Consider the following 26,516-nt stretch of genomic DNA (forward strand, 5'->3'; position numbering starts at 1 on the left):
TGACATAAACCCAGAATATTTATTGATATGAATTACCTTAAAAAGAAAGAAACGAGTAAAACGCATTTTACCCTAATGTGGATGGGCAAAAACCATCATATAGGAGGTAAAAGTCAAAATTTATGGTGTGTGAGTTGGGCTCAACTGTTAGCTTAGTGGTTGAGGCTAAAGGTAAGATTACATGAATAAGTTTGAGTTTAATCGGATGTGTGGATATTTGTTTCACTTTATGTGAGTTATTGTAATTTATTTATTGAATTGATATAATTTATTTACTGATCTTAGTCATACTAATGTATTAGTTGAATTGCATTACCCAAAAATAAAATTCGGCTTAACAGTGGGAGTTTTAAAACTCAATCACGATTTTTGAAGAATCAATTATTATGAAAGTTAAAAAAACAAAAATCAATTCTTTGATGATCAATTATTCAAAACTCAGATGAAATTCACCTTTAAATGAGATGTAAAAGAACAGTGTGGTGGGAAGAACAATATATATGCACATTTTCATAGAAATTTTATGGGTTAAATGCAATTTATCCTTGTTGAAATACAAAATGAATAAATATCTTTTTATATATAAAAAAAATGAGTAAATTATTTTCTATATTTTAAAAAATGAAGCAAATTATCTCCATTAATTGTTTAGATAGGAGAAAAATTTGCTTTATTTGTAAACACAAGGAGTAATTTGCTATTTTATTTTTCGTATGGGGTATTTTGTTTATTTCTAGTAACATGAGGGGTATACTATTTTTTTGAAATTTTATTGTACTTGTATTTATATATATATATATATACAAAATAAAGACAGAATTAAAGATTGTATTTGTTTACATATAAATTGTATGTGTTATTTGAGAAAGAACATATGAAGTTGTTGAAAATTGATAATTTACTATAAGGGGTATTGTGAAATTTGGTATTTAAGACAAAAGGAATAGCAGAAGAGCAAATATAGTATATAGTGAGAGGAAGAGAGAGAGAGAGAGAGAGGCGTAGCGCAATTGGCGGGCAGCAGAAATAACGGAAATGGGTTGACTTTTATAGAGAAGGTAACGTCAGCACGCAACATACGGACCTTTGTACTTTCCCCCATTCATTCATTCCTTCCAGCTCTCTTCTCATCCGTACCGCGTCCTCTCTCTCTCTCTCTCTATATATATATATATATATACTTTCACATTTTCGATTGGTCTACAGATCTCTCTATTATTTTTCATCAAAAATTAGAAGAAGAGATATATATAGAGAGAGAGTGCCCTTTGTGTATATTATTGTTTGAAAGAGATAGAGAAGCAGAGTGAGTGTGTGTGTGTGAAGATGATGTATGAGCAGCAGCAGCAGCAGCAGCAAGTACGGATTGATATGAGGAGTAAGAGGCAGATGGAGAAGAGGAAGATGATGATGATGATGATGAATAATAACAATAATAGAGTAGTAGGGATAGAAGTGGAGGATGAGAATAGCATTGATACTAATAATAAGGTGGAAGAAGTTGTGGATCTGAGTGGTATGTCTTTGGACACACTTCCCAATCCGCCTCTCAATTTAGCCATCATTTCCAAGTTAGACCTCTCCAATAACAATCTCCAGGTCACATCTCCTTCTTTTCTATCTCTTCTTGATGAAATCCCATCTTTCTTTTCATTTGGAAAAAACAATTTCATAAACAGAAAAAGGTAATTAATCTTATTAATAATTCTATACAACCTGAAATTATTCGTATTTATCTCATTGAATATTCAGTTTTAGTAACCTATGATTCTTTTTTTCTTACTATATTGTTATTGGGTTTATATAAGCTGTCTTAACCCCTTAATTTCTTATCTTGTTCGTCATTTGGCAGAGTATCCCAGAATCCTTGACAGCAAGGCTCCTGAACGTGGTCGTCTTGGACGTGCATTCAAATCAGCTCAAGTTCCTACCAAACTCCATCGGATGTTTATCCAAGCTCAAACTCTTGAACGTTTCCGGCAACCTTCTTCACTCCTTTCCTAGGACGATCGAGAACTGCAGGTTCATTTCCTCCACAATCTTTATGGCTTTCATTGTTCATCATGTCCCACATACAGCTAACATCGTCATTTTGAAAAATTCTTGCACAAATCATGTTTGGTCCAATCAAAACAATCATGTTTCTTGGACGTTTTATTTGCCTAGATCGTTATTTAAATTGCTGGTCGTTTTCTGCCATCTTTTCCCAGCTCATGTCTAGTTTTAATTCTTTGAGGAAAACAAGGTTTATCAGATAATTGTCTGGTGGTTATCACTCCAAATAAAAAGTCAACTTTTCAATAAGATATATATGGATCAGAGCAACACAAATCCATTCCCAAGTTTAATATAATTGTTCCCTTGTCTTTTTCCACATTAGATTATCGCAATTTGTGTGTGATTCAATCTATAGAAATATTAAATAATTTTCCACACGACTGTTTAAATTTTTAGATGAGACAGTCCTTTAGTAACAAGGCGCGTGTGTTTTGAGAATCTGCAGGTCTCTTGAGGAGTTAAATGCAAACTTCAACCAGCTAAGGCAGTTACCAGACACAATCGGTTTCGAGCTAGTAAACCTCAAGAAGCTGTCCGTCAACTCAAACAAGCTAGTATTCCTCCCCTACTCCACCTCCCACCTGACCAATCTCCGAGTCCTCGACGCCCGTCTCAACTGCCTCCACTCCCTCCCCGACGACCTTGAAAACCTCATCAACCTTGAAGTCCTCAACGTCAGCCAAAACTTCCAGTACTTGGCTACAATCCCATATTCCGTAGGCCTTCTCATATCCTTAGTCGAATTAGACGTCAGCTACAACAAGATCACTACCCTACCGGAGTCCATTGGCTGTCTCAAGAAGCTCCAAAAGCTCAGCGTGGAGGGAAATCCACTCGTTTCACCCCCCATGGACGTTGTCGACCGGGGAGTGATGGTCGTTAAAGAGTACTTATGCAATAAGATAAATGGAACGCAGAAAACGTCCCCAAAGAAGAAGTCATGGTTTGGGAAGCTGACTAAGTGTGGGACGTTTAACGGTGCGAGTTTACCGGTTGATGGTGGAGAAGGGTACATTATGCCTAGTTATAGGCCTATCGATGCCATGACGTCGCCTAGATACATGGGGATGTTCTCCCCGAGACGGCTTTTCTCGCCTAAATCCTACTTCTCGCGGTGAATTGTGCATGGCTTGTGCTAGAAATTTAGTACCTGCGGAGGTTCTTCTCATCGGAAGATCCTCGTTTTGCATGTTTGATTCTTGTAATATAGGTGCATGTTTGTGTGTATATTGTGGTATTAGTGTGTATGCAGTGGGAGTTGTTTCTTTCTAGTGTTCAACCCTGAGGTACGTATTATGAATGTTTGGGACGAGAGCAAACCTTGTTAAGATATATGTGCACTCTTGTTTGTGTTCATAGCTGAAATTATGTTCAGTTTAGCTTCAGAGGTGTTTGTTTGCAAGGATTTAAAATAATTGTTTATCAGCTTATTGTTGAAAATAAGTTAAAAATAATATTTTTAATTTACAACTTGTTCTTTCAAACGATTTAAATTAAATTGATTCGAACTATAAATAGATTTTTAACAACTTATGCAACTTATTAATAAAATTGTAAATATTAATCTGTTTTTCAAAATACTCAAACTTTAATTTTTTTTTTGTTCACTTTTAGCTTATGTTTTCAAACAATTCAAACTTTTACTATTACTTCACTCACAACTTTTTCTATAATTTATTCCCCGGTTATTCATTTGCAAGGTGATGAAAAAAGCTTGTATTGAAAAATCTTGTGCAAATGTGTTGAGTCCCACCCCCATTAATAAAATTTAGTTGAACTTTCTTTGTGCGACATCACTTACAAGCATTGCGTATTTGTTGTAGAAGAAGATTTTGAGTGGTTTATAAATTTTTTATATCTCATCTCTCTAATAAGATACCGATAAAATCGTGAAACTCATAGGAAACTCGAATAGATAACATCGTATCGTTATATGGGGAATGATGAAATATTATTAAAACTAATAAATAATTTAATATATTTTCATATTTGGGCTGATTAGTTTTCCGAAATTAAACAGTTGAGAATCCCTTGAATTTTACTTAAGTGGGTTGATTCAAATCCGACCATAAATGAAATCATAATCCATACAAATTGCTGGATCGAATTTACCCTTAATTATTTTATTACTGACTTATTACATATCAAACAATTTATTTTCAATTAAACTGCTTTGGTAATGGTGAAGATATACTTCACATTAATGCGTGAATATGAATACGGGTAATTTGGTCATGAAAAAATTTATGTGACATGTAATAAATCGATAATAAGTAAATTGAGGGTAATACAAATTTTTTCCATATTTTTTGTTAATATCTATAAATTTGATGAATTTTAATTAATGAAAAGAATTATTTATTAGACGAAAAAAACTTTAAAAATATAATTTTGTAAATTATAAAAAATTTACATATAATTATATCAAATCTAAAACGAAAATGTAATTATCCCAATAAAATATTATGCACATAGAGGAGGTGTCACAAAATAGTAGTACCGAAGTAAACGGAAGGAGCGAGAGTAAAGAAGTAGGATCCAGTGACGAAAACCCCCAATTCTTCCTAGATCCCTCGCTCAGCAGCTCATCTCCTCCTCCAATCCACTGCTAAAATGTCCGCCACCGCACCCCAACCCGATCCATCATCCGGATCCATCGACCCGATCTTCCACCTCATCCGGATCGTCCCATTCTCCTTCCTCCGCCCCCCGCGCCTCCGCCTGAAGCTGCCCACCTTCACCCTCCCTTCTGCTATGACTGTCTACTCCCTCATTCTTCTCACCTACTTTATGGTCGTCTCCGGCATCGTTTACGACGTCATCGTCGAACCACCAGGCATCGGATCCACACAAGACCTTTACACTGGGGCAGTCCGACCGGTCGTTTTCCTCCCGGGTCGGGTGAACGGCCAGTACATCATTGAGGGCCTCTCCTCCGGGTTCATGTTCGTGCTTGGTGGGATTGGGATCGTGCTTTTGGATCTGGCGCTGGATAAAAATCGGGCGAAGAGTGTGAAGGTGTCGTATGCTTCAGCTGGGATTGCGTCTGTCGTGATTTCTTATGTTATGAGTATGCTATTTCTGCGCATTAAGATCCCTGGATATCTTCGCTGATTTATTTTCATTTTCTGTTTCCTTTTGGCTCCAAAATGGATACTTTTCGGTTTTACAATTGTAATACGATGAAATTCTGCAGTTTCGACATTCTGTTTATGCGACTTATTAGCTGAGATATAATGAGTTAGAAGTAGTAGATAATCGACTTGCATAATTGAGCATTTCATTGGCTACTGGCTGTAATGATTGATTATTGGTTCGTTCTGAAGTTAATAGATGGTCAGGTTAAGCTCTCTTCCGCGGCAGAACTCCTGAGAGTTTGAGACTTCTGAATTTAGCGGGTTTAAAAGTGTCCTAGATGCAAAAAGAAAATTGAGCTTTTTATACTTCGATTGCTAATATTACTTGTTACAATTCTTTGATGAATGTCAGCCATCGAAGCTATTACATCTTGTTTATCATGTTGATATTTAAGAATCCTACATAAGGGAATAACGGAAACTGAACACCTGTTTCTACATTTGCTAATAATTTTGCATTTCAACTAAAAAATATTACCCCAGTTGTCAAGTTTTGAACGAGAAGGGATTGTTTTTGTTTTTGATGTGTATGGTGATCAGAAGTCTTTATGTTCTGACCCTTGATCAGATTTTTCTGCATTTTATAGGCTCAATCTTTTATGTGTGTGTGTGTGTGTGCATCTGTGTGTTGTCTATGCCGTCGTGGAATTTGGTTCTTTTGTACATTAGATGGGTGAATGGTTATGCGATACAGATCTTGAGTCTAAATTATGCTGCCATTGATTAAGATTTTAACATGAATGGAGATGTGGGTTAAGCTTGAACTATATTTTGGACGCTGTGGATTGCTGATGCCTGCTTGTTATGGGGTTGAAGCAAGCAATTTCTAGAATCTGTTCTAGAAAAACTTTTTGTGAACACAGTGCTCCGTGTTACATATAATATGGTTGTCGTGAACACCCTTTTCTTTAAGCAGAGATATATATCTGTGATTCCTAGTGGCCTATTCGTCATAATTTTGTAAATCGTGTTTGAATCGTATGGGTATTTTTGCTCTCATCCTGGCAATATTATTACACCCTCGGTCATTTGTTTATATGATTATTCTTGTATCCCTTTTCTTTTCAAAAAGTGGAAGTTTACTGCAAGGAGTCTATCTGAACTTCTACTTGGGATCATTTGGCCCTACAAGATTCTTAGTTAAATTGACCTGAGTACTTATGGACCTTATTTTGTATTTAGTTGAAATGGTTGGTTTAAGTGATGCATTGCTACTTCCCTTACAATGTAAGTTGTAAATCATCTGAGGTACGCTGGCCGAGCAGAGTGTTAGCACTCTGTATGTTTGTCAGATTAGGACTCACATAGCTGTGATTGTTTCCTACAGAGGCACTGATTTGGAATTGTATCTCATTCGCTTTGAGTTCAGGCAAAATGTTTTGTGAGGCAAGGCAAGAATGAAGTTGTGAGGTGAGGGTTTGAGGCGAAACTCTTGTATGGACAGGGTGCAACAGTTCCAAGTCCATCCAAAATCATTAGATAGATGAATCAGGAAAAAAACATCAGTTCCTATGGTCCAATGGTTACGTTGGACCAAGTGTGTTACCACTCTGTAGAACGTCCGCGATTTGAGTGTGTTGGTTGGTTGAGGTGAGATAAGCCAAGTGGTCCTTGGTTTGCAGATTACTAGCAAATTTATCTAGTGTTGTGAAGTTTAACTGGCAAATGAGCAGAATAGGAGACGGGGAGAGAGTTGAGAAATATGAAATGGTCTTTGTTACAATCAGATTCTATCTTGATCGTGCAGGGTCCTCTTTCCTCACAGAGAGCGTAGTTTCAGCACCCAAGTGAGGTTGTAAGCAATCAAAATATGATGATGGTACGATATAAACTCCAACGTCCCAATGCGCAATTTAACAGTTCAGAACTCCACTCCATTTGGCCCTTGGATGGAATGGAACCTCATTGACCTGCTAGCGCTGCCGATCTGACTTGTGCTACTTGTTACTTCTCCCTGATTGTTGGGCATAACGAACATTACAACCATCAGTATGTCATTGCAGGGTGAATGACAATTACCGAAAACCAAGAAAAGAATTATAGGGTGAATAAGACTATTCGTCATGTATATACCCTATCGATTCATTCTTTCTTCAATTGTGATTTAAATAAATTATAACATAGTTTCATTTTGTTGAAGTTGTGATGTTATGATCTTTTTTCCAATGTGAGGTTTTTGTTATCCCGTGGAACTAAGAATGAAAGGCAAGTTCTATGGACAAGGCAAGGATGATGGGGTTGTAAATAAGTAGAGCCATGTTTAAATTATTGTTCAATTTTTTTTGAATTATTATTTAAATTTTAAAAATTATGTTTAAATTTAATTTGATTTAATCTAATTAAGTTCAAATAAATCTTAATTAAATAAGATATAAGTTGAAGTTTGATTAATTTGATATTTTAAATATATTATATAATTTTTAATCTAATGAAGTCGAGTTGTGCTCCAAAAGTTTATCGAATAAAATTTTTTATTCAAATTTAATGAATTGAGTTGAAATGAATTTTTGTGCGTCAATTTCAAGTATTCAATGCTAAAAGAGATGATTTTTATAATCATTTGTTATCGTCGCACGCGGTTTCTACCAACAAATAATAGTAAATAGTTAAGAAAAAAATAATTGTGAGATTATTAAAAAAATATTAAAATTATTAATTTGATTAATTTTTTTTAAAAAATAAAATAAATAAATTTTAAAATTGATAAGATAAAAAATTTTATTATAATAGTATTGATGTCCAGATACCCTAATTCTTAAGATGAAAAATCTATATTGGTGTTGGGTGGCAATCTTTAATAAATTTGCAATGGAGGAACAAGAATGCAGCAAAACGCGCGATCGCCACTCTCACGATGCTTTTCTCCGGTGCGCCGCCGTAGTCCTCCCATACCTTAACTCCGATGAACTAGCCTCTGTTGCCTCAACCTGCAAAGCCTTGCATCTAATCTCCAAACCCATAACCTCTCGAAGAACCTCCGACGCTTCCAGAGGGTTGGAGAACCTCCCAATACCATTCTTCAACCCCATCGCCGGCGACTCACAGCCCTACCCCTACTTCTTCTACACCCCCACACAGACCCTCCTGGTAAGACCCGAATTTCGCCAGCCCTGGGGCTCCGGCGACGATGCCCGGATGTGCACTGAAGAGGGTCGGCCAGACCCGTTTCTGTTCCGGGTCGAGAGTGCCAGCGGGTGCGAGTGCGCAAGGTGTATTGGCGATTGTTGTCCGTGCTTGGAAGCCGGCGACATTTTGCTGACCCGAGAATGTGGGCCTAGCTGCAAGTGTGACCCGGCGTGCGGGAATCGGGTGACTCAAGGAGGGGTCAGGGTCAGGTTGAAGATAGTAAAAGATGAGAGGAAAGGTTGGGGCTTGTATGCGGCTGAGATGATTCCTAGCGGGCAGTTCGTCTGCGAGTATGCAGGTAATATCTGGTCTCTCAAATCGCCAAAATATCCTATGAACTTCCCCTTGTGTACTGGAAAATTTGCAATTTTGAATATAATTCATTTTCAATGGATAATTGATGAGTGAATCGTTGCCATTCCTATTGAAGGTGAGCTTTTGTCCACCAAAGAAGCAAGACAAAGGCAGCAAACATATGACAAAAACGCATCAATGGGGTGCTTAACTCCTGCTCTTTTGGTTGTAAAGGAGCATCTTCCATCGGGGAACACATGCATGAGGATCAACATCGATGGCACAAGAATTGGGAACATTGCACGGTTCATTAATCATTCTTGTGATGGTGGTAATCTTGATACGGTGATAGTGAGAAGTTCTGGAGCTTTGCTGCCCCGCATTTGCTTCTTCACGTCTAGAGATGTTCAAGAAAATGAAGAGCTTACTTTTAGCTACGGGGACGTTAGGCTCAAGCTGGATGGCCAGCCATGTTTTTGTGGTAGTTCTTCTTGTGCTGGCATCCTGCCTTCGGAACATACATGATGTGCAGGTAACAAATGCAATCAGATATGTGTGGTTTATGGAAGTTGGTTTAACTTTGTTTCACTTGCCCTATGTTGTTATGCGGAATAGATCAATGTGTAGGAGAACAATTTTACTTAGAAAGGAAAATTTTAGTGAAGTTAAAGACAATGAAATAGTTAATTTTTTCAGGACAATATCTTGCCTGTACTCCTATGATATTGTCATAAACATTTCTCTCCCTACTTTAGGAAGAAAGCTATGAGGTACAGCCTGGGAAGATCGAATCTTCGGAGTACAATACATACAACTTGTCTATGTTGCTGGATCCAATATAATTTCCTTAGCGGCGCTCCTCTTCTTATGAATGCAAAATCTCTGAAGATGAGAAATGATAGAAAAGTAAACTTACAAGGTCTGTTTACAGAATGAATCAGCAAAAGCACCAAATGTAGTATGTGACGTGCGGTATCGAACAATCTTTTTAAAAATTTCAACATGCTCTTAAATAATGCTGGAGTGGCAGTTTTTCTTAGTGCGGAAACAGAGATCAAATTGAGAAATTAGTTTTGAGTCATGGCTTTTGGGAGGCAATAGGAAATACCTGTTATCATCTATTGTTTGATAGTCAGCTTCAAGCCTGAAGTTCGCAGAGGAGAAATGGGAGAGCCCTCACTGCTCTGGGAATCACCCCTCCATGCGTCCTGAACCTGAGCAGCAAACTGCAAATTCCAGAGTACATCTTCAATGGAAGGTCTTTCAGCAACATCCTTGAGCAAGCATCTCAAGCATATCTCGATCATCGTTTGCACAGATTCACCCGAGCACGAGTTTTTAACTGCTGGATCGATGAAACTCTTTCTTGATGTATCATCAGCTATGATGCTGGCTTGTAACTGCATAACATTAGAAGAAGATCAATGACTGTTTAGCATGTTGATGTGATGATCTCCAATTAACACCGACACATTTACTGATAATGCAAGTGAAGAAAAAGAAAGACATATATTCTTGGTAAAGAAATTTCTTTTCAAGCTTCAGGCATCTAATGGAGCCATGAGCTACGAATGACTTGTGAATTCTCTTCATTAGAAGCATAAAATGGGTTTTATTCATCTTTTGTGCTTCCGAATGAAGAGAAGAAAACAGAGTGTAGTTTAGTTCAGTGACTACCTGATCTTTTAGAACCTCCACTTCTTTCCTGGAAATCATAGGCTTTCCTGAGATGACTTCTAGTAAAATCACCCCAAAGTCATAAATATCCAACTTATCTTGATGCTTTGTCCTGTCGATCAACGGAATGCATGTCTGAAGCATCAGTTACATCAAGAAGCATTTAATTATATAGTTTCTTATTCGTTGACAAGTGACAGACCTTGCACTCTTAAACTCCTTTGATACACCGAGAAAATTTTGGAGCTGATCCTGTAGAATTGGGTAGATTCTAACAGTCAGTTTCTGCAGCACCAATAATAAGGAAAAACAAAAATATTCTGAGAAATTCTTTCTTCATACTTTTCCCATATTTTCTGATAACAAAGGCAGGTTGTAGCTGCTAATTTTTGCAACAAGGTTCTGATCAACTAAAACATCTGTTATTTTGATATTGTTGCCAAAGAGACCTGGCACAATTCCAGTATGGAGGAACTGAATGCCCTTTGCTACCCCCGTAACAGCAGCTATGCGCTGAGCCCACGTAAGCTTTCGTCTAACTCGCTTCTCTGCCAAATATTATGGTCAACGAGAAATCATCAAACATACTGTTACATAAACTTAATTCAAAAATGCATCTGAACAAACGAACTGGTATATTAAATAATATCAGCTATAATTTTACTTCCAGACCGACGTTAATAGACTACATCACCTGCTTTTATTGCACATTCAAAAACTTTAGTTCACTTGTTCAGCAAGTTCTTGTTGAAAAGATATGCAATTACATGTCCAGCTAAAGGGTTTGATATTAAGCACGACTGTTAACTGTACAGAGATTCTTCTGGAGATAACAAGTTACAGAATTAATCCCATTCTCATCTAGCTCACCTTAATTAGAATAATATAGGAAAAGTTCCCAAGTATTTGGTGGAAAGAGAAGGTAAGAATAACTTTATGCATGTCAAGAAAATGCAGGTAACCACACAATAACTGCCGTATATTCACTTACCAGATATCCAGCTTCTGAGAGTCCCATTTGGCACATATTCAAACACCAGAAATACTCTGCTTACACTTGAATCATCTAAGTAATACTCAAAGCAGTGTCCAAGAGCACTGACCAAATGCTGATGTCTGAGTTTTGATATCATTTCAATGTGAGGCATAAAATATTGAGTGCTGTGGTTTCTTTTCAGTTTAAGGCATCTAATTGCAACGTAGGAACCATCCCTGAGTTGACCTCTGTACATCTGATTCCAGTTAGAGGCAAATTCATCAGCCCTTTCCCGTCAAATCTCAAAGAGCTTAAGAGGACAAATTTACTTTGTCCCAGAAATCTTAATACGATGAGAATATGTGAATCCAAATGTGAATACCTGGCCATGAGATCCTTCTCCCATGAAAGTTGATGTATCGAAGTTGTTGGTTGCTTCCTCAAGTTCTTCCAGTGAAAAGGTCCTATAAGCTGGAAGCCCAAGTGCTCCCAGTTTCATTGCTTGAGTTATATATCCTATGAACAGTGATCGGGCAAAAGTAGAAACAGTCAAATTGGTTGAGACATTCTTGAGGGCGTATACAAAGGCATCAGAAATCTTTCTATGTTGGATTTTGGAAAAAAAGCAAAATATGGGCAGCTAAGGTCATACATTCACTATTTTCCTGTAAAGATTAACTATATTAATGAAAGTAGCCACATGTGGATAATTGTGTCAGCTGTTTTCTCTCAGATACCAAATCAGAGTCTAAATCAGTTGCAGTATTTAGAATAATTAGTCTTGATTAACATGTCAAATGCAAGAGCTTGTGCTTTATAGTTGTGCATATTGATCACACCTCAGAACAAATTCCACTTGAGCATTATTCACTCAAGGAGAAGGTGAAAGGAGAAACTTACTTGCATCTTTAAGAAACTTTGAGGTGTAGCCAGTTGATGCATTTTCTGTCTTGTATCCTGGTAGAGGTGTTTGTGCTGCTGTCTTGACAAGAAAATTCCTGACCACCAGAAAGGTTACACTAACTAAAACTATTACCCCAATAACTCCTCCAGTTATGCTTAAAGCAAGAATTACTTTGGAAGCTTGTTTTTGCTTATGAGAATGAGGTAATATTCCCACAGCTAGAGCCTCGTTCTTACAGAAGGAAATTTGTCGTTGGTTTTCACCTCCAGCGTCCAAACAATTTTCAGCATATAGAACTACCCTTTTCTTCGGATCAGACAGTAAACAGTTGGGCAGTTTTCCGGTCAACAGATTAGCAGTGAAGTTCACAAAACCAAGCTCATCATTGCAAGGAAGATTTTCAGAAAGCATCCCAGTGAATTTGTTTTCTGAAATATCCAGATAAGTAATTGATGGCAGAGATAACAAAGATACTGGAAACGGTCCGACAAATCTGTTGGAAGAAATGTCCAAGATTTTCAGCTGGTAATAGGATTGAACTTTCTCCGGAATCCCAAAAGTGAACTTATTGCTCCTTAGCACAATTCTTTCTATTTTGTCACCAACTACTGGAAATCGAGGCCCAAGAACATTGTTTTCCAAGTCAAGAACTTGAAGGTTTGTCAACCTGCTGAGATCAGGCACTTCACCAGAGAAATTGTTATTAGACAGCGCAAGAACTCTGAGGTTTTCCAAACTTCCCAGTGAATGTGGCAAGGATCCACTTAAAGAATTGTTCTTCAAACTCAGAACAGCCAAAGATGAAAGTGAACCGAGGCCATCTGGCAGCCTACCTGTCAAGTTATTGCTATCAAGTATTAGTGTTTGAAGGTGTTCCAATGATGATATGCTTGGCGGAATGTTGCCTTGGAAGAAATTCAAAGTCAAGTTTACTATTTCTAGGGATGATAAGCGCATAAATTTGCTCGGCAGTGGTCCCCATAAACCAAGAGACACCAATCTGAGGACTTTCAAGCTTGGAAGCTTCACAAGTGTAGTAACAAAGGAATCAATTGAGAAATTCTCTGGTAATCGAGGAGCCCCAATATCCCCGACAATATGCAACTGAGTTATGTTTTCTTCATAGCAAACAACAGTGAGAGTAGCAGTTGGTTCGCTTTTGCAGAAATCTGTGTCATTCTTCCAGCTACTCAGAAAAGATGGAGAGTTTAGGAGGAGTTTAATTCTCAGGAGAGTTTCTACTTGGGATGATTGTTGCTGCTCTCTACAGGACACTGAAATCAATAGGACAAACAAAAATAGGAACACTATTTGGCAGAAATGTTTAGCCATCAGCTCCACTGAACAAGGTGCGGGGTCTGGTGGAAAAACCACAAGCACTTAAACTATTCGCCGACTTGATTCTAGTGATTTCAGGAGAAGTTTGTCTGAAAGAACAGGAAATGAATCAGAATTTGGAGATTTTCACTCCTGAAGAAGACCGGAATTATTGTGAATCTGAGTGCCTGCATTTATCATCAATGCAAAAATAATTGAAACCAACAGAGATAAGGCGCACAAGAGAGAAAAAATTGACAAGAAAGTTTCTTCGTTTCATTCTTTCTTCCCTTGTGGGATTTAGACAATGACAAACTTCTTGAGACCAAATGACAGTTAGAATTCAAGAACATTCTCAAAAGCTGCTATTATGGTGTTGAGATACTCTCAAGAAGATGAAAACATTTTCGCATTTTTGCTCATATTTGATTCATCCACATGTATTTTGTACCTTCTCATTGCATTAGCAAGTGAACAAGTATATTCTTCTTCCATCTATTGACAACATACAGCCACCAACACAATCTAGAATGCAAAGTACAAAGTTGGAAGAATGTCTCAGAAGCATACCTTTCTTATCAGCAAAAACAAGTTTCTGGTGAACCCAAATGGTCAAAGAGACTTGTCTGAACAGAATTAAGCCCCCATAAAATTTAATTGGAATACCTTGAAAAAAAAAATCAAAATCCCAACAATGTATTACCTTCAAATGAAGCAACACAGGCATAATCAAAAGCTTTCTGAGGAAAAAAAAAACATTGAAATCAGGTGTTACTGAACTTCACCAACTACTAACCTTCGAATTAAGCAACCACAAACTTCAAACAGAGCCTTCATTACAGTTCATACTAAACTGACCACAAGATTGACTGAGCTTCTCCGCAAGCTCCCATTTTCTTAAGGATAAAAAACTCGTTGGGTCCTTAAAGAAAAAGAAACCCCTGAATCTTTTCTAAGAATTGGAGCCTTCCGACAAGGATAAAAGAGTGGGAGTTGGTTACAAATTGAAAAGGCACAAAAAATTACCATGCACGGAAGAAGACAAGTGGAGTTACATGTTTTACATAAAACTCAGTGCCAAACCACATTTTAACCACCATTATCACTTCATTTACCGACAATTTTCTTTTCACAATTTCTCTCTCTCTCTCTAAACTTTATAGCTCATATTTTGCCAATTATATAAGTGCTTTTGAAGCTTTAATGGTGTCCCATTGTTGGGCAGAACTACAAAAGAAAAGCAAAAAACCACAAAGAAAGATTCTTGCAGAGAAGAACCCTTTATTCTCTCACAGTGCCAGTGAGCATTCGTTATCTGCAACAACCACCACCACCTATGTTTTTCTCTCTTTTCTTCCTTAAAAATGCTGGTTCTGGCACATCAAAATCCCTTTTTTTCCTATTTAATTTCAAGATTTTGTATTACTCTAATAGAGAATTCTATAATTTTCAAGAAAAGGAATTTGTCATGCAGAGCGAGGTTTCGCTTTCCAAGTCCCGTCAGGCGTCAGGCGTCAGCAGTTTGGGCTTTGGCTAATCCTAGACGTAGTTATCTTGGCTGAGCTGTGACCCTCTTTGGGTTGTCAGTTCTCCCTTTGGCGCTTTTTCACTTTCTTCTCTCTCTCCATTTATTTTTCATTTGAAAAAAGAAAAGCAACAGCCAACATGCAAGCAACAAGCACTGCTGCTGAATTATTAAGAATCTGACTACCAACACTCAATGTGGTTGGATCATTATCAAGAATGGCTACTATGTTAACTAAAACATTCACATCGTATTATATATATATATATATATATTACATTTATTTTTTTATAAATACAAAAATATATAAAAAAATTTTAAATAAGGAGCAAAATAAAAAAAATATTATATACTTATCTCTCCTCTTACAAATTGAGGGTTTTCGTTGAAAAGGACTATAGAGATTTCACATGTATCTTTCTTCAACATATTTGCAGCCTTAGACTAAACCAAATCTATAAATTGGGAATGGACCATGCTACCAAAAGATGCCAAAGTTTCCACGGGCCAAACACCCTCCACCAAAGAAAGTGTCCCTAAGTTCATTGGGTTCCTGACTTGCAATTCGTGGTTGTCACTATTTCTAGAAATTTTTGCATACGATGAGGTTTCAATACAAACTTTCCTCTAATAATATAAATACAATGAGCCATACCCCTGAGATTCAATAACTACCTTAATATCCCTTAGTTTCAAGATTTCAACTCATTGTGGGACACATCTAACAAGTGTAGGCTTAAGGGCCTAATAGAGTTGCTTTCTTTTTGTGAGTATATGGACCTAAAATAGTATACCCTATACTACATACTTTGTCTTATTGAATTATGAGAGGCACATATTAAGTGCCTCTTTAATAGTTAGGCTACCTTTACGTATGTTGATTAGATGGAATACATCATTTAATTCTCCTTTATCCCTTGTCTATATTATTGGAGGGTGGTATCAAATATGTACTTCTCGTTGTTTGAAAAATTAACAATATTTTTATATGTTTGATGAAATTATACAATTCTTGAATTGAATTTGAAATTCTCCACTTTGGACGAAATAATCTGAAAAATTATATATATAAAAAAGTTATCGACTTAGTCTATAAAATTTAGTAATATTTCAAAAAAATTTTAAAAATAAGTAAAATTTATGATTTATGGCCCACAAGGGCATGTTTGCTATTTCACTATAAAAAATAAATAAAAATATAATGAAAACTAAGAAATTGAGCTACTTGTTGGGAGGTAGTTAAATTTAAGAGTATTAATAATTTTTTAAACAATGAGAAGAATTTGTAATTATGTCAAATTTGACATAAAGTCATTATTACGTAAAAAAACCTTTTTCTCCTTTTAATAGTTTAACTAAATTATTATTGGGCCGAACAGCCCATCTGAGGCTTGCCCGTCTTAATTGAGGGACAGCACCCTGTGGACCAATAGATAATCAGCTCGTTTCTACAAATAGTAGCGATTACGACTCTGGCCCATCAAAGCCCAAATTCATGGAGACTCCACGGCTCTCATATTGCTCAAATACCTGAAGAACGTTTTGGTTTTATTTTCATTACCAATGTTGAATTTTAGAAAAAAGAAAATTGTTTGCCTGTTAATGATCTTACTATAAATGCTTTTATCATTATTGTTTAGGTAAATTATTTTGACATTTCCAGATCAAAATACACAAACATCTCTTATTTTTTTATAAGACTAGCTGTTATGGCACGTTGTTCCTGCGTGCATATATTAAATAATCTTTCATACTTTAAAATATATTATAAATAAAAGTAAAATATATAAATCAGCATATTACATTAATAAAAAGAAAAAAAAAGATCATTTAATGTAAATTTTAAAAAGTTGAGTATGTTATTTTATTATGAAGGGTATTTTTGACTTCACAAAAAATTAGTGTGACTATGTCATTAACCGTTGTTTTTTAGTATAAAGGGGCTTTAGTATCGATATAGATTGCAGGTACACCTCCTAAAGAATGTTTGTGTAAGTTTATATTTAAATAGAGGGTGTAGTTATAATTACAATTATATTTTAAAAGGGTATTTTGGAATTTATAAAAAATATAAGGTGTTTGCGTAGTTTGTCATAATCTTATAAAATATCAAAACAATTTACTCTATTTCTTACTAACAATTTAAGTACTCACGATGTATGAACAAATAAAAATGATTAAGATAAAATAATTAATATTCATTAATCAATATATTTTTATTATGTATTTTGGTCAATTTTAAAACATAGTATTAAGTAAACGAAATAATATATATAAAAAAAGATCAAATAAATCTACATATATTGCCAAATAAATATATGATTTGAAATATATAAAATTAAATATTTACAAAAATACAAAATATAAATACTGGCAACAAAATTATACACAATTTTCTTTTGTCAGCATTGAAAAAACAGTTAAATATATTAAATATCATAATAGTACAAATATTACTCGCTCACCAAAAAAAAAAAGCCACTATTAATAACGATAATCCTAATACTATAATTGTGTAAAAAAAAAAAAAGAAATATTATATAAATATAAATATATTTTCAAAAGAATAATGTGATTCTTTTTTTAGTTAATTCTAATTAGGAGTGAATGGTACCAAATGGAGACTAATTATACGCTGCAGATTACAGTTTGTCATGTATTAATGTAAATGGAGTGTAGATATTCAAGAACACAGTCTCTTGTCTTACAAAGCTGTTGTTCACTGAACTATGAAACTATGTAAGAATTCGACAGCCTGTGTTTCCCTTCGCATACTACCAATGAAGAAACTATGTCACATTAAACTCTACAAATGGGGCATATATACAAGAGACAAAAAGACCAAGAAATGTATAGCAAAAGATCAGAAACATGAGAACTAGCTGATGCTTTAGGTACAAACAGGCACTAGAGTGTAAGAAATGTGGGAGGAAAACGATCACTAGGCCATCGAATCGAAGACTTGTGGACCCTTATACTCAATCCCATCCATCTCTGATTCCTCAGGGATTTCGATCTCCTCCAGCCACGCATAACGACCACCCGCGTTGTCTATGATCTTTCTAAATTCTGCACCGTCTGAAATCAAAACGAAAAGATGTTCTTGGTCAGCACAAAAAACCACGACAGATAATGTGAAGGAAGCATGAAAGAGTAGCATCTTACACAATGAAGCATCGCACGGAGTATCTCTATAGTGTGAGCAATCACGGCCATCGTCTTTTGAATAGGGAGGCCCAATAACATCCAGCACGGCACATGGCGTTATCGCTGTGAACTCGTGGATGTTTCCTCCGGATGTTGGATATAACACGGAAGTGTCGCACGGGGCTGTGAACGTTGCATCCGCTTTGAGCTTCGCTAGTCTAGCTGAAATTTTATATTTGAACAACATATGCATTAGCAAATCCATATTCTTAGTCACATACATAGGGTTGTTGGTTTTGAGGAGACAGGAGATCACTTACATTTGGTAGGTGAGGTCAAGTAATCAGAGTCGTGGGGATCGACCCAATCGTATGCTTTTATGTGCATTGTCCCCAGCAGAAGCTTGCTGAAGACAGTCATTTCCGGGTGATTGTGAAGAGGTATGACAGCAGTTGCCGGAAGGAAGAAAATGCACAGCTGCAGAAAGGAGATTGAATTCGAGCTTTTCAAGATCAGTAATTCAGCTTATATTTGTGGGATAATTAGATTAATTACACTCCCATGACTACAATCAAATTACAGAAAAGACATGGAATTACATTAATTATAAACTGCTAGGCATGCCACATCCTCACTATTGCTGGGGAGAGAGGCTAGTGAGTGTAATTATTCAAAAAGTATGAGCTGTTTCAGTAATTTGACTATATTAGTGAGGCATCAGTGCAATAATCCCTATATTTACATAAGATTCCCCAATTTGCAGAATAAATAAATAGTAACAAGTTCAACATACTTCAAGAAAACCAAAAGCAGAAATCTGAAAACGACGGTCTTCAATTGTATAGCTAATAGTATTGGGACATCATATGCTCAGGCATATGTTGCATGAATTCATGATTGCTGCAAGAAAGTAAGAAGATGTATTACCTCAAAATTTTGACATTTGTAGATGGTAGCTGAAGTTACTCTTGGAGTGCCTTCAACCTCATGACTCCTAGGTTTGAAGAACTGCAGATCCCTACTAAGTCCAACATCTTCAGGCTTCATTACATCTACAACATGAAAAAACATTATTAACTATCAAAAACTATGACTATAACTTTGTCTTAAATTAATCCTTCACCACATAAGTGATAACTAGATGCGTTCATGCAATCAATCGCATGACGAATATAATTCAGTAAATATTTAACCAATCAAGAAAACTGAGCAGCTAGCAAACAATTTTTGAATCATCACTGGAAATTGCAGTGTTTCACAAAAAAAAAAAAAAAGGGAAATTCTTGATCGATCCCACAAGACAATCCCATAAAAGAAGTCAAAACAGAGGGTTGTTGCGTAATTACCAAGAATACGACACAACTTCCGGACATCAGTAGGAGAAGGAACAGTTCCAGGGCCCTTGAAGACATTCCGGCAGGAACGAAAGAGCTTCTGCAGAGTGGTGGGATGATCAACCTGAGGAGACCTCCTCAATCGAATTTGGACAACCTTTCGTCTGCATCTCTTCTTCTTGATAACCTTATCCACAAGCCCAACTCTGTCTGATCTCCTGATTTCCTCCACCAAGCCTGCAGCTTCAATTGTCATGATCAGACGACGATTCTCAACTTCACAACAAGAGGAAGAAAGCTAGTAATGGTTTTCTCTCTCTCTCTCTCTCTCTCAGTCTCTGTCTATATACATATATAATGATCAAAGTAATTAGATATTTGTTCCTGCAGGAGCAGAAAAGGACGGATCTGGAACAAGAAAACCCAAGAAGAATAAAGCGGGGGGGAACTGTGCAAGGAAAAGTCAGAAGGGAAATGGCGGATGGGGGGTGGGGAAAAAGGGGAAGAGAGAGGAGAGAATTTATATAAGGAGAGAGAGAGAGGGTAGTAAAACCAGGGGCCATGAGTGGAGGGGGAGGGAAGAATTCCAAGGGAAAAAAAGCATGCAATTAATGTATAGTATAGTTGAAAAGGGAAGAAAGCAGTTTATTTCCCGCCCCAAGATTGAAACCAAAACTGCCAAATCCGGTATTGCTCTATCTATCTTAATAGTCCCACTGTTTTTTCTTCTGAGTTCGGGTCTCCCTCTGTCATGTGCTGTGCTGCTGCCCCCCCACCCCACCCGCACCCGCAAGCTCACCTGGCCACCCTTTCCCATCTACACGTCTCCAACTTCTGACTGCACACCTACTGCTTCTCTTTTGCTTTCTCTTTCCTCCTAATTATTATTATTCAAATTAAATTTAGTCTAATCAGATTAATTGTAAAATAAATATAATACATTCATTATATAATTAATTATTTTTTAATTATACACTAATTATATTATAAATATATTAAACTTACTATATAATTAATTAAAATTCCATCAAATTCAATTTGTATTACAATTTTTCCACCTTACTACACGTGATATAAATCAATTTTTTTATTTTAAATTGAATTTAATTAAGCAGATTTAATATATCATATTTATCTACAATTTTGGAAAAATATATATTTTGTATATAACAAGTGTAATTATAATTCCCAAATTATGACTGGCTTTAACATGTTTTATGTTGAAGTATTATGAAAAAGTACAAAAGTATAATTTTCTCAAAGAAGAAAAATAGGACAGTTTTGACAATTTTTTTGTACTGACTGTGGGATCTTTATTTATTTAATTTTCTGCGTAAATTAGTTAATTAACGGCATTCTCATTTTCAACTTGATCATTACTAATCATGCTAGAGGGTGGTCCTATTTGATGTTCTTGCACCAATTAGATGTAATGAACTTCTTATCTTTATATTTTATAATTAAATTTTATATTTTTACTATAAGTTTCGTGATCTTATATTAAGGAAAATAAAAGTAATCATGTATGAGATGAGAGTAAGAATTTTCATTAAAATTTATTTTGCAGACCACTAAACCAACAAATTGTTGATCCATACACCCCGTAATATCAAAATTAATTACCATATAAATACTGAGTTGAAATCACTCCTAATTATTCAAAATTTTGGGACAAACACACCCTTAAATTAGTTGGGAATGTTCAAAATCCAGCGGTATATCTTCTTGAAATGTCTAGTCATATACAACACCAAAAAAAGAAGAAGATAACTAAAAAATGAGACAATGGCCACTGGATTTGACAAAAAGAACGAAGCAGCCGAAAGGCCAACAGTTAAAATAGTTCACTTTGGTTCACACTGTGAAATTGGCAAAATAGGATTCCAAGGCCTACCTCCTCCACTGCACTGCACTCACCACCCTTTTACCTTTTCCCACGTTTTCTCTGCGGATTAGGCACTAGTATTTCATGATTTCGGCTGCGTTCCTACCAATGATTTGTATTGTACCCACTTCATTTGAAATTTCAAATTCAATGAATTTTAGCTCAAAACAAAAAAACTCTTTGCATTTGAATAGAGACATTCAGATTTTTGGAATTGATTCGGAGTTAAAAATTCAAATGTATCCACTAATAGATGGATAGAAAACTCCATCAAAATGGTGATGAAAAATGTTATTTTTGATCCATCTACTTTCTTAAACCACTCCCTAGCCCTAAACCCACCCCACCATTTTCAGAAATCCGCCTCCATCTCTTCCGCCCACGCTGCTAATGCTCCAGCCGACCAGCGTGCTTATGATTAAATATGAAGCACAACTATCTTTCTCCACTTAAAAACCCAATAATAGTCGCATCATAGCATGCACCCCTCCGTTGCTTGCCCTAATCGTGTTTTTAGCAGTTCTAGGTGGGAGGCAGATTGCATCCAAACTGTAAACGAAATGGTCTAGTTCAAGGTCCCTATGTTGATATAACCTTTAGTTTGTGCAGAGCATTAAGTCATGCAGCTCTGCTTCATTTCACATGGGAAACTACTGTGCAATCAAAAGTCAATCCACTTGAAACCCCACATATTGAAAACCATCATATACACGCTCTGAATCTGTTGGCAGAATGCATAATTTACATGGTGCTTTGGAACTTTTCAACAAAACATAATACTTGAAGAAAATGAATTCATGAAAACTTGTACAATGAGATCAGCCATGCATGGAAAGTACAGCAAGTCAAGGTGAAAGAATGCTACTCATCAATCGGCCTATATCATGCTACTTACAACTCAACTCACACAATTTGGACCTATGTATGCCTTCAGTTACCAGTTCTTCCTACTTCCACTTTTGTTTCATTGTAACATTTTCTGACCATCTATAAATATGAACACATCTAGGAAATCAAGTTTCAACTAGATTCTTTTTGTTCATGAACACTGGGTAGCTCGCTGCAACACAAGATTAATGGAAAAACTGTGTTATAATGAGGTTGTACCAAATGGTGCATCAGTCGTCTTGCCACCTCCAGATAATAATGAAGATGATTATTGTAAAAACCATGCCTGCATACTTAATCCATCTGTCAGCACGATTACGCCTCTCAAAAAGAAAATGGGAGAAAGATCAGTTGATCTTAAGTAAACTGAAGAAGTGCTTGTTTCAAATCTCAGTAAGAGGACATACAGCTCTTCCAGAGTAATTCTATCCTTTCTTGGGCTTCTAGCATTTGCTTCTGGTTTTGACAAAGGTGTTTATCCAGACTATGCAAGGCTAACTGGCTCAGCCTCCTCACTGATTTGCTCCCTTTTCCTGTGCAAAAGGAGAAAAATTACTTCTTTCAAATAACTAAGTCTGCAAACCTCCTCAAAAAATTGTAAGTAGAACCAAACAAACTGAGCAAACAACATACAGCGGACAAAGGAAGTGAAGGAGAAGTCAAGAACTTGTGACTTGTGAGTCCAGCTAGATGCCTCCAAGCTCAAAGAAGACACATAAACGCCCATTTGTCTAGGATTAAATATATCAAGAAGTTGTTGCTTAATTTACAAAGGATATTTGATGATCTTCTATGCACGAAAAAACATACATCGTATATGATCGACAAAAACAGGGCCGCATTGTTGATGCATTTCAATTTTCTATTAAGATCAATCTACAGACAGACACTCATACCAAGCATTCAGTTGTCTGTCCTTTTGTGGTTTACATTCAATGGTGTATCAAGAGTAAATAAAGCCATTTAACCCACTTGACGATCTTTCCGATACACAGTACCAGACAAATTTCAATCTCCAACTTCTGCAGTTGGACCAGACAAATGATATCAGACTCATACTTATCTTCTACAGAGTAAGGATAAGATCAATTAAACTTTCACGGATCCCTTTCAAAAACATTCATAAAATAAAAAACTAATGAACAGCATAAAATTCAAGAACTCGTCCAGAGCACACCTGAATTCAAATTCAGCAATAACAATCAACCTAATATACGAACCAACAGTCCAAACCAATGCGTAGACAGAAACCAAGCTTAAACACGCAAGCAGATGGAGAGAGAGACCTTTTCCAGAGATCGCGCTGGGGCTTGATACATCGACGGCGTTTGAAGATGACAAAGAAGAAGATAAGGAGGTGCACTCGAGGCGCTCAAGTCTCTCCAAGGCATCCCTGATCTTCTTTGATCATAATATTTTTTTATAATTTTTATAAATTTAATCAACAACTTAGTAAATTATAATATTTTTATAATTAAAATTATTATGTAATATAATACATATAAACTTTATGTAATATTTTAATATATATTTGAATTGTGTTATATTTTTTATAAATTGACAAGTAATTCACTTACGATTTTTTTATTTATTTTTATATCAAGATATATAGTATGCATTATACAATCTATTTTATTAGTTATAAATTTATATTGAAATTTTTAGTGATTCTTACAAATTAATCTAAAAACAATGATAATAAAGAAATGATTTCAGTTATTTCATGCAATAATTTGGGTATTCAGCATGATTCTGACTATATGTATAAGGATTTGTATCTCCTGCCTTATCCAATTTATTGTGTTCACAGTACAATGCTTTGTTATTTATTTGCAAATGTTGTTAAGGTCTCCAAGCTCACATGAGTTTACAACGAAGAGGAAGTATGAGGTCTAATAAACATATTACACCTTTTGCTTGATCGACAGTGTAAATTTAGCTAAAATTTTAGTGCAACAATCACTCGCGCCAAATAATTTTGTTCCACAATCAACTGTCTTTCCTTTTCCAATCTATCCAAGAAAGAAATGAGAATTTCCTTCATATCAAGAGCAGCTTTAGCATCAGAGCATCCAACGTCCTGGTGTTGTTGCTATGGCCCATGACCTTAAAATCGGTAGACCACTTAAAAGCCCAAACCCCAAGCCCACCCGGCAGCCCACAGACGACCCATGACCCGACCCACTACCGGTACTTATACTCTCTAATTGTTGCCCTAACCCTCAGTATGTACCTTGCGCCGTCTGCCTCTCTTCTTCCCCTTTCTCTCTGATACTCACCGAGATACTCTTTCCTTCTTGTCACCGGCTTCCATGGAAGCTTTCCTAAACCAAGATAATGGTTTAAGGAAAGCTTCAATGGCTTTCCTTTCTCACCTATTTTCTCAACCGTATAAATAGGAGCTCTCTCCTCTCTTTTCAAAAAACTGAAATCGAGAAATACCCGAATCCTCTTAACTCTTCTTTGTGAGAATCGTGAGCCTTGAGGTGTCTTTTGCGACCGGGTGGGGTGAGATACTGAGTGATCCGGTTCGTTGAGGTCGTGTCTCCGTGTGGTGTTGCCGTGGGCTTGGTGCCGTTTGGGAACGGAACTTACAGTGGCCGTGTCCCTCTCATTCTTGGACCTGGTGTTTTCTGAGCCGACTATTTAACAAGAGTTTGTCTCTGTTGATTCCTCAGTTTATTCATTCTGTTATTTTATTATACTGCAATATTGGGTTGTATAATTTTTAAGGAGTTTCGTACTCCAAATCGGCTTGTAATAGTTGATAGGATTGTTTTGATATCCACTCTACAGTGGTATCAGAGCCACTCCTTCCGATCCGACGGCACTCTGGTGGCGGTAACCTGCTGAAACCCCTCCTTTTACTTCCGCATTTTATTTCTGTTATATTATTTCTCGAACTATTAACTGAGGTGCTTGTTCCCCCTGATTACCCTCCTGGCCGGACCCTTGAGGTCGTCGGGTATCTGGACTGGGTGTTAGGCTGGAGAGGCCTCAGCTTCTATTTTCTATTCGTGATATTAACTGTTGCAATATTCTGAATATTATTTCGTACACTGTCTTGTGGGATTTCTGAAATATCTGTTATTTCTACTTTGTGATTAATCTCTTAAGATTGTGGATATCTCGGTCTATGATACTGCCGCGTGCTTGTTCTCGGTGAACACTATACTCTGTGAAATTTTGAACTTACCATATCTTTTAAGGCTCTGTGCGTGACTTACTGTTGATTCTTGATACTTTGAGGTTATAATCTGAACTGTGTGTCTGCGTCGTAATCTCTGAGTGCTCACACTTATCTGTGATTTCATAACTGTTGGGACTTTCTGCTGTGATTTCATAACTGTTGGGTTTTTCTGCTGTGAATTTTCATAACCCACTGAAACTTGTTTTCTTTTGAAAATCCTTCCTTCTTTTCTTAAATTCGATTTTTGAAAAGGTTTTTTCTTTAAAATGGCCGGATACAATTTGCAACCTTTCGATGGAAAAGGTGACTTTTCAATTTGGCAACAGAAAATGAAGGGCATTTTAATTCAACAAAAGGTTTTCAAGGCCATTGATGGTCGGTACTCTGATTCTATTTCTGAAGAAAAGGTTTTAGAAAATGACGAATTTGCATATTCTTCTATAATTCTAAACCTGTCTGACAATGTTTTAAGAAAAGTTGGTAAACAAGACACAGCAAGAGATTTATGGGAAAAACTAGAGGATCTTTACACTGATGTTTCATTGCCTAGTAAGCTATTCTTGCTTGAAAAGTTTTTCAAATACAAACTTGATTTATCCAGAACCATTGATGAAAACCTTGATGATTTCACTAAATTAGTGCAAGATATAAAACTGACTGGTGATAAGAATATTGATGAGTATTCTCCTATTGTGCTCTTGAATGCTATACCTGATACATATTCTGATGTGAAAGCTGCGATTAAATACGGTAGAGATAGTGTGGGTCTTGATATTGTTGTTAATGGCTTAAAAAGCAAAGAAATTGATCTTAAAACAAATAGACCTAGCAATAATCATCATGAAGTGAACTCTGTCAGAAGTAGGTCCAAATTTAGGAACTCTAGTAACAGGTACAACAATAGGAGTAAGAGTCGGAATAAAAACAGGAGTAAATCCAGAAATAGAGATTATTCACATAAGGATGACAAAATTAGAGAGAGAAGATGCTATAATTGCGGTATAAGAGGTCACTATATCAAGGACTGCAGAAAACCTAGACGTGATAATAGGGATAAC

General features: G+C 36.3%; 5 protein-coding genes and 1 long non-coding RNA gene across 9 annotated transcripts; 3 read left to right on the top strand and 3 right to left on the bottom strand.

Annotated features, from left to right (window-relative positions):
• On the top strand, positions 1,149 to 3,443 carry LOC105173914 (plant intracellular Ras-group-related LRR protein 6). Its single transcript, XM_011095830.2, has 3 exons — positions 1,149 to 1,599; positions 1,853 to 2,022; positions 2,504 to 3,443. The coding sequence occupies exons 1-3, from the start codon at positions 1,327 to 1,329 to the stop codon at positions 3,174 to 3,176; spliced, it is 1,116 nt and encodes a 371-aa protein (XP_011094132.1). The 5' UTR covers positions 1,149 to 1,326; the 3' UTR covers positions 3,177 to 3,443.
• LOC105173915 (oligosaccharyltransferase complex subunit OSTC) lies at positions 4,535 to 5,438 on the top strand. Its single transcript, XM_011095831.2, has one exon. The coding sequence runs from the start codon at positions 4,672 to 4,674 to the stop codon at positions 5,170 to 5,172; it is 501 nt and encodes a 166-aa protein (XP_011094133.1). The 5' UTR covers positions 4,535 to 4,671; the 3' UTR covers positions 5,173 to 5,438.
• LOC105173917 (histone-lysine N-methyltransferase SUVR3) lies at positions 7,953 to 9,595 on the top strand. 2 transcript variants are annotated; one of them, XM_011095836.2, is made up of 3 exons: positions 7,953 to 8,619; positions 8,752 to 9,147; positions 9,371 to 9,595. In XM_011095836.2, exons 1-2 carry the CDS (start codon positions 7,956 to 7,958, stop codon positions 9,138 to 9,140), a joined length of 1,053 nt encoding a protein of 350 aa, XP_011094138.1. In that variant the 5' UTR covers positions 7,953 to 7,955; the 3' UTR covers positions 9,141 to 9,147; positions 9,371 to 9,595. The 2 variants fall into 2 exon arrangements, with proteins under 2 accessions (XP_011094138.1, XP_011094137.1); XM_011095835.2 differs by having other exon boundaries at positions 8,752 to 9,406.
• On the bottom strand, positions 9,251 to 14,908 carry LOC105173916 (probable inactive leucine-rich repeat receptor-like protein kinase At3g03770). Of its 3 annotated transcripts, XM_011095832.2 has the most exons (10): positions 14,286 to 14,908; positions 14,060 to 14,155; positions 12,169 to 13,677; positions 11,651 to 11,784; positions 11,284 to 11,524; positions 10,635 to 10,840; positions 10,495 to 10,544; positions 10,293 to 10,404; positions 9,724 to 10,015; positions 9,251 to 9,497 (listed from the first exon to the last, which is right to left on the bottom strand). In XM_011095832.2, the coding sequence occupies exons 3-9, from the start codon at positions 13,502 to 13,504 to the stop codon at positions 9,734 to 9,736; spliced, it is 2,361 nt and encodes a 786-aa protein (XP_011094134.1). In that variant the 5' UTR covers positions 13,505 to 13,677; positions 14,060 to 14,155; positions 14,286 to 14,908; the 3' UTR covers positions 9,251 to 9,497; positions 9,724 to 9,733. The 3 variants fall into 3 exon arrangements, with proteins under 3 accessions (XP_011094134.1, XP_020553442.1, XP_020553441.1); XM_020697783.1 differs by having other exon boundaries at positions 9,251 to 10,015; positions 12,169 to 13,599; XM_020697782.1 differs by having other exon boundaries at positions 9,251 to 10,015.
• On the bottom strand, positions 17,646 to 19,993 carry LOC105173918 (plant cysteine oxidase 1). Its single transcript, XM_011095837.2, has 5 exons — positions 19,508 to 19,993; positions 19,089 to 19,213; positions 18,482 to 18,638; positions 18,180 to 18,383; positions 17,646 to 18,092 (listed from the first exon to the last, which is right to left on the bottom strand). The coding sequence occupies exons 1-5, from the start codon at positions 19,749 to 19,751 to the stop codon at positions 17,956 to 17,958; spliced, it is 867 nt and encodes a 288-aa protein (XP_011094139.1). The 5' UTR covers positions 19,752 to 19,993; the 3' UTR covers positions 17,646 to 17,955.
• Positions 22,121 to 23,701, bottom strand: LOC110012808. The gene is made up of 2 exons (XR_002288004.1): positions 23,555 to 23,701; positions 22,121 to 22,801 (listed from the first exon to the last, which is right to left on the bottom strand). It is a non-coding gene; the product is annotated as an uncharacterized LOC110012808 (long non-coding RNA).

The sequence above is a fragment of the Sesamum indicum genome, linkage group LG11, assembly GCF_000512975.1.
Source record: "Sesamum indicum cultivar Zhongzhi No. 13 linkage group LG11, S_indicum_v1.0, whole genome shotgun sequence".
In the NCBI taxonomy this organism is placed as follows: domain Eukaryota; kingdom Viridiplantae; phylum Streptophyta; class Magnoliopsida; order Lamiales; family Pedaliaceae; genus Sesamum; species Sesamum indicum.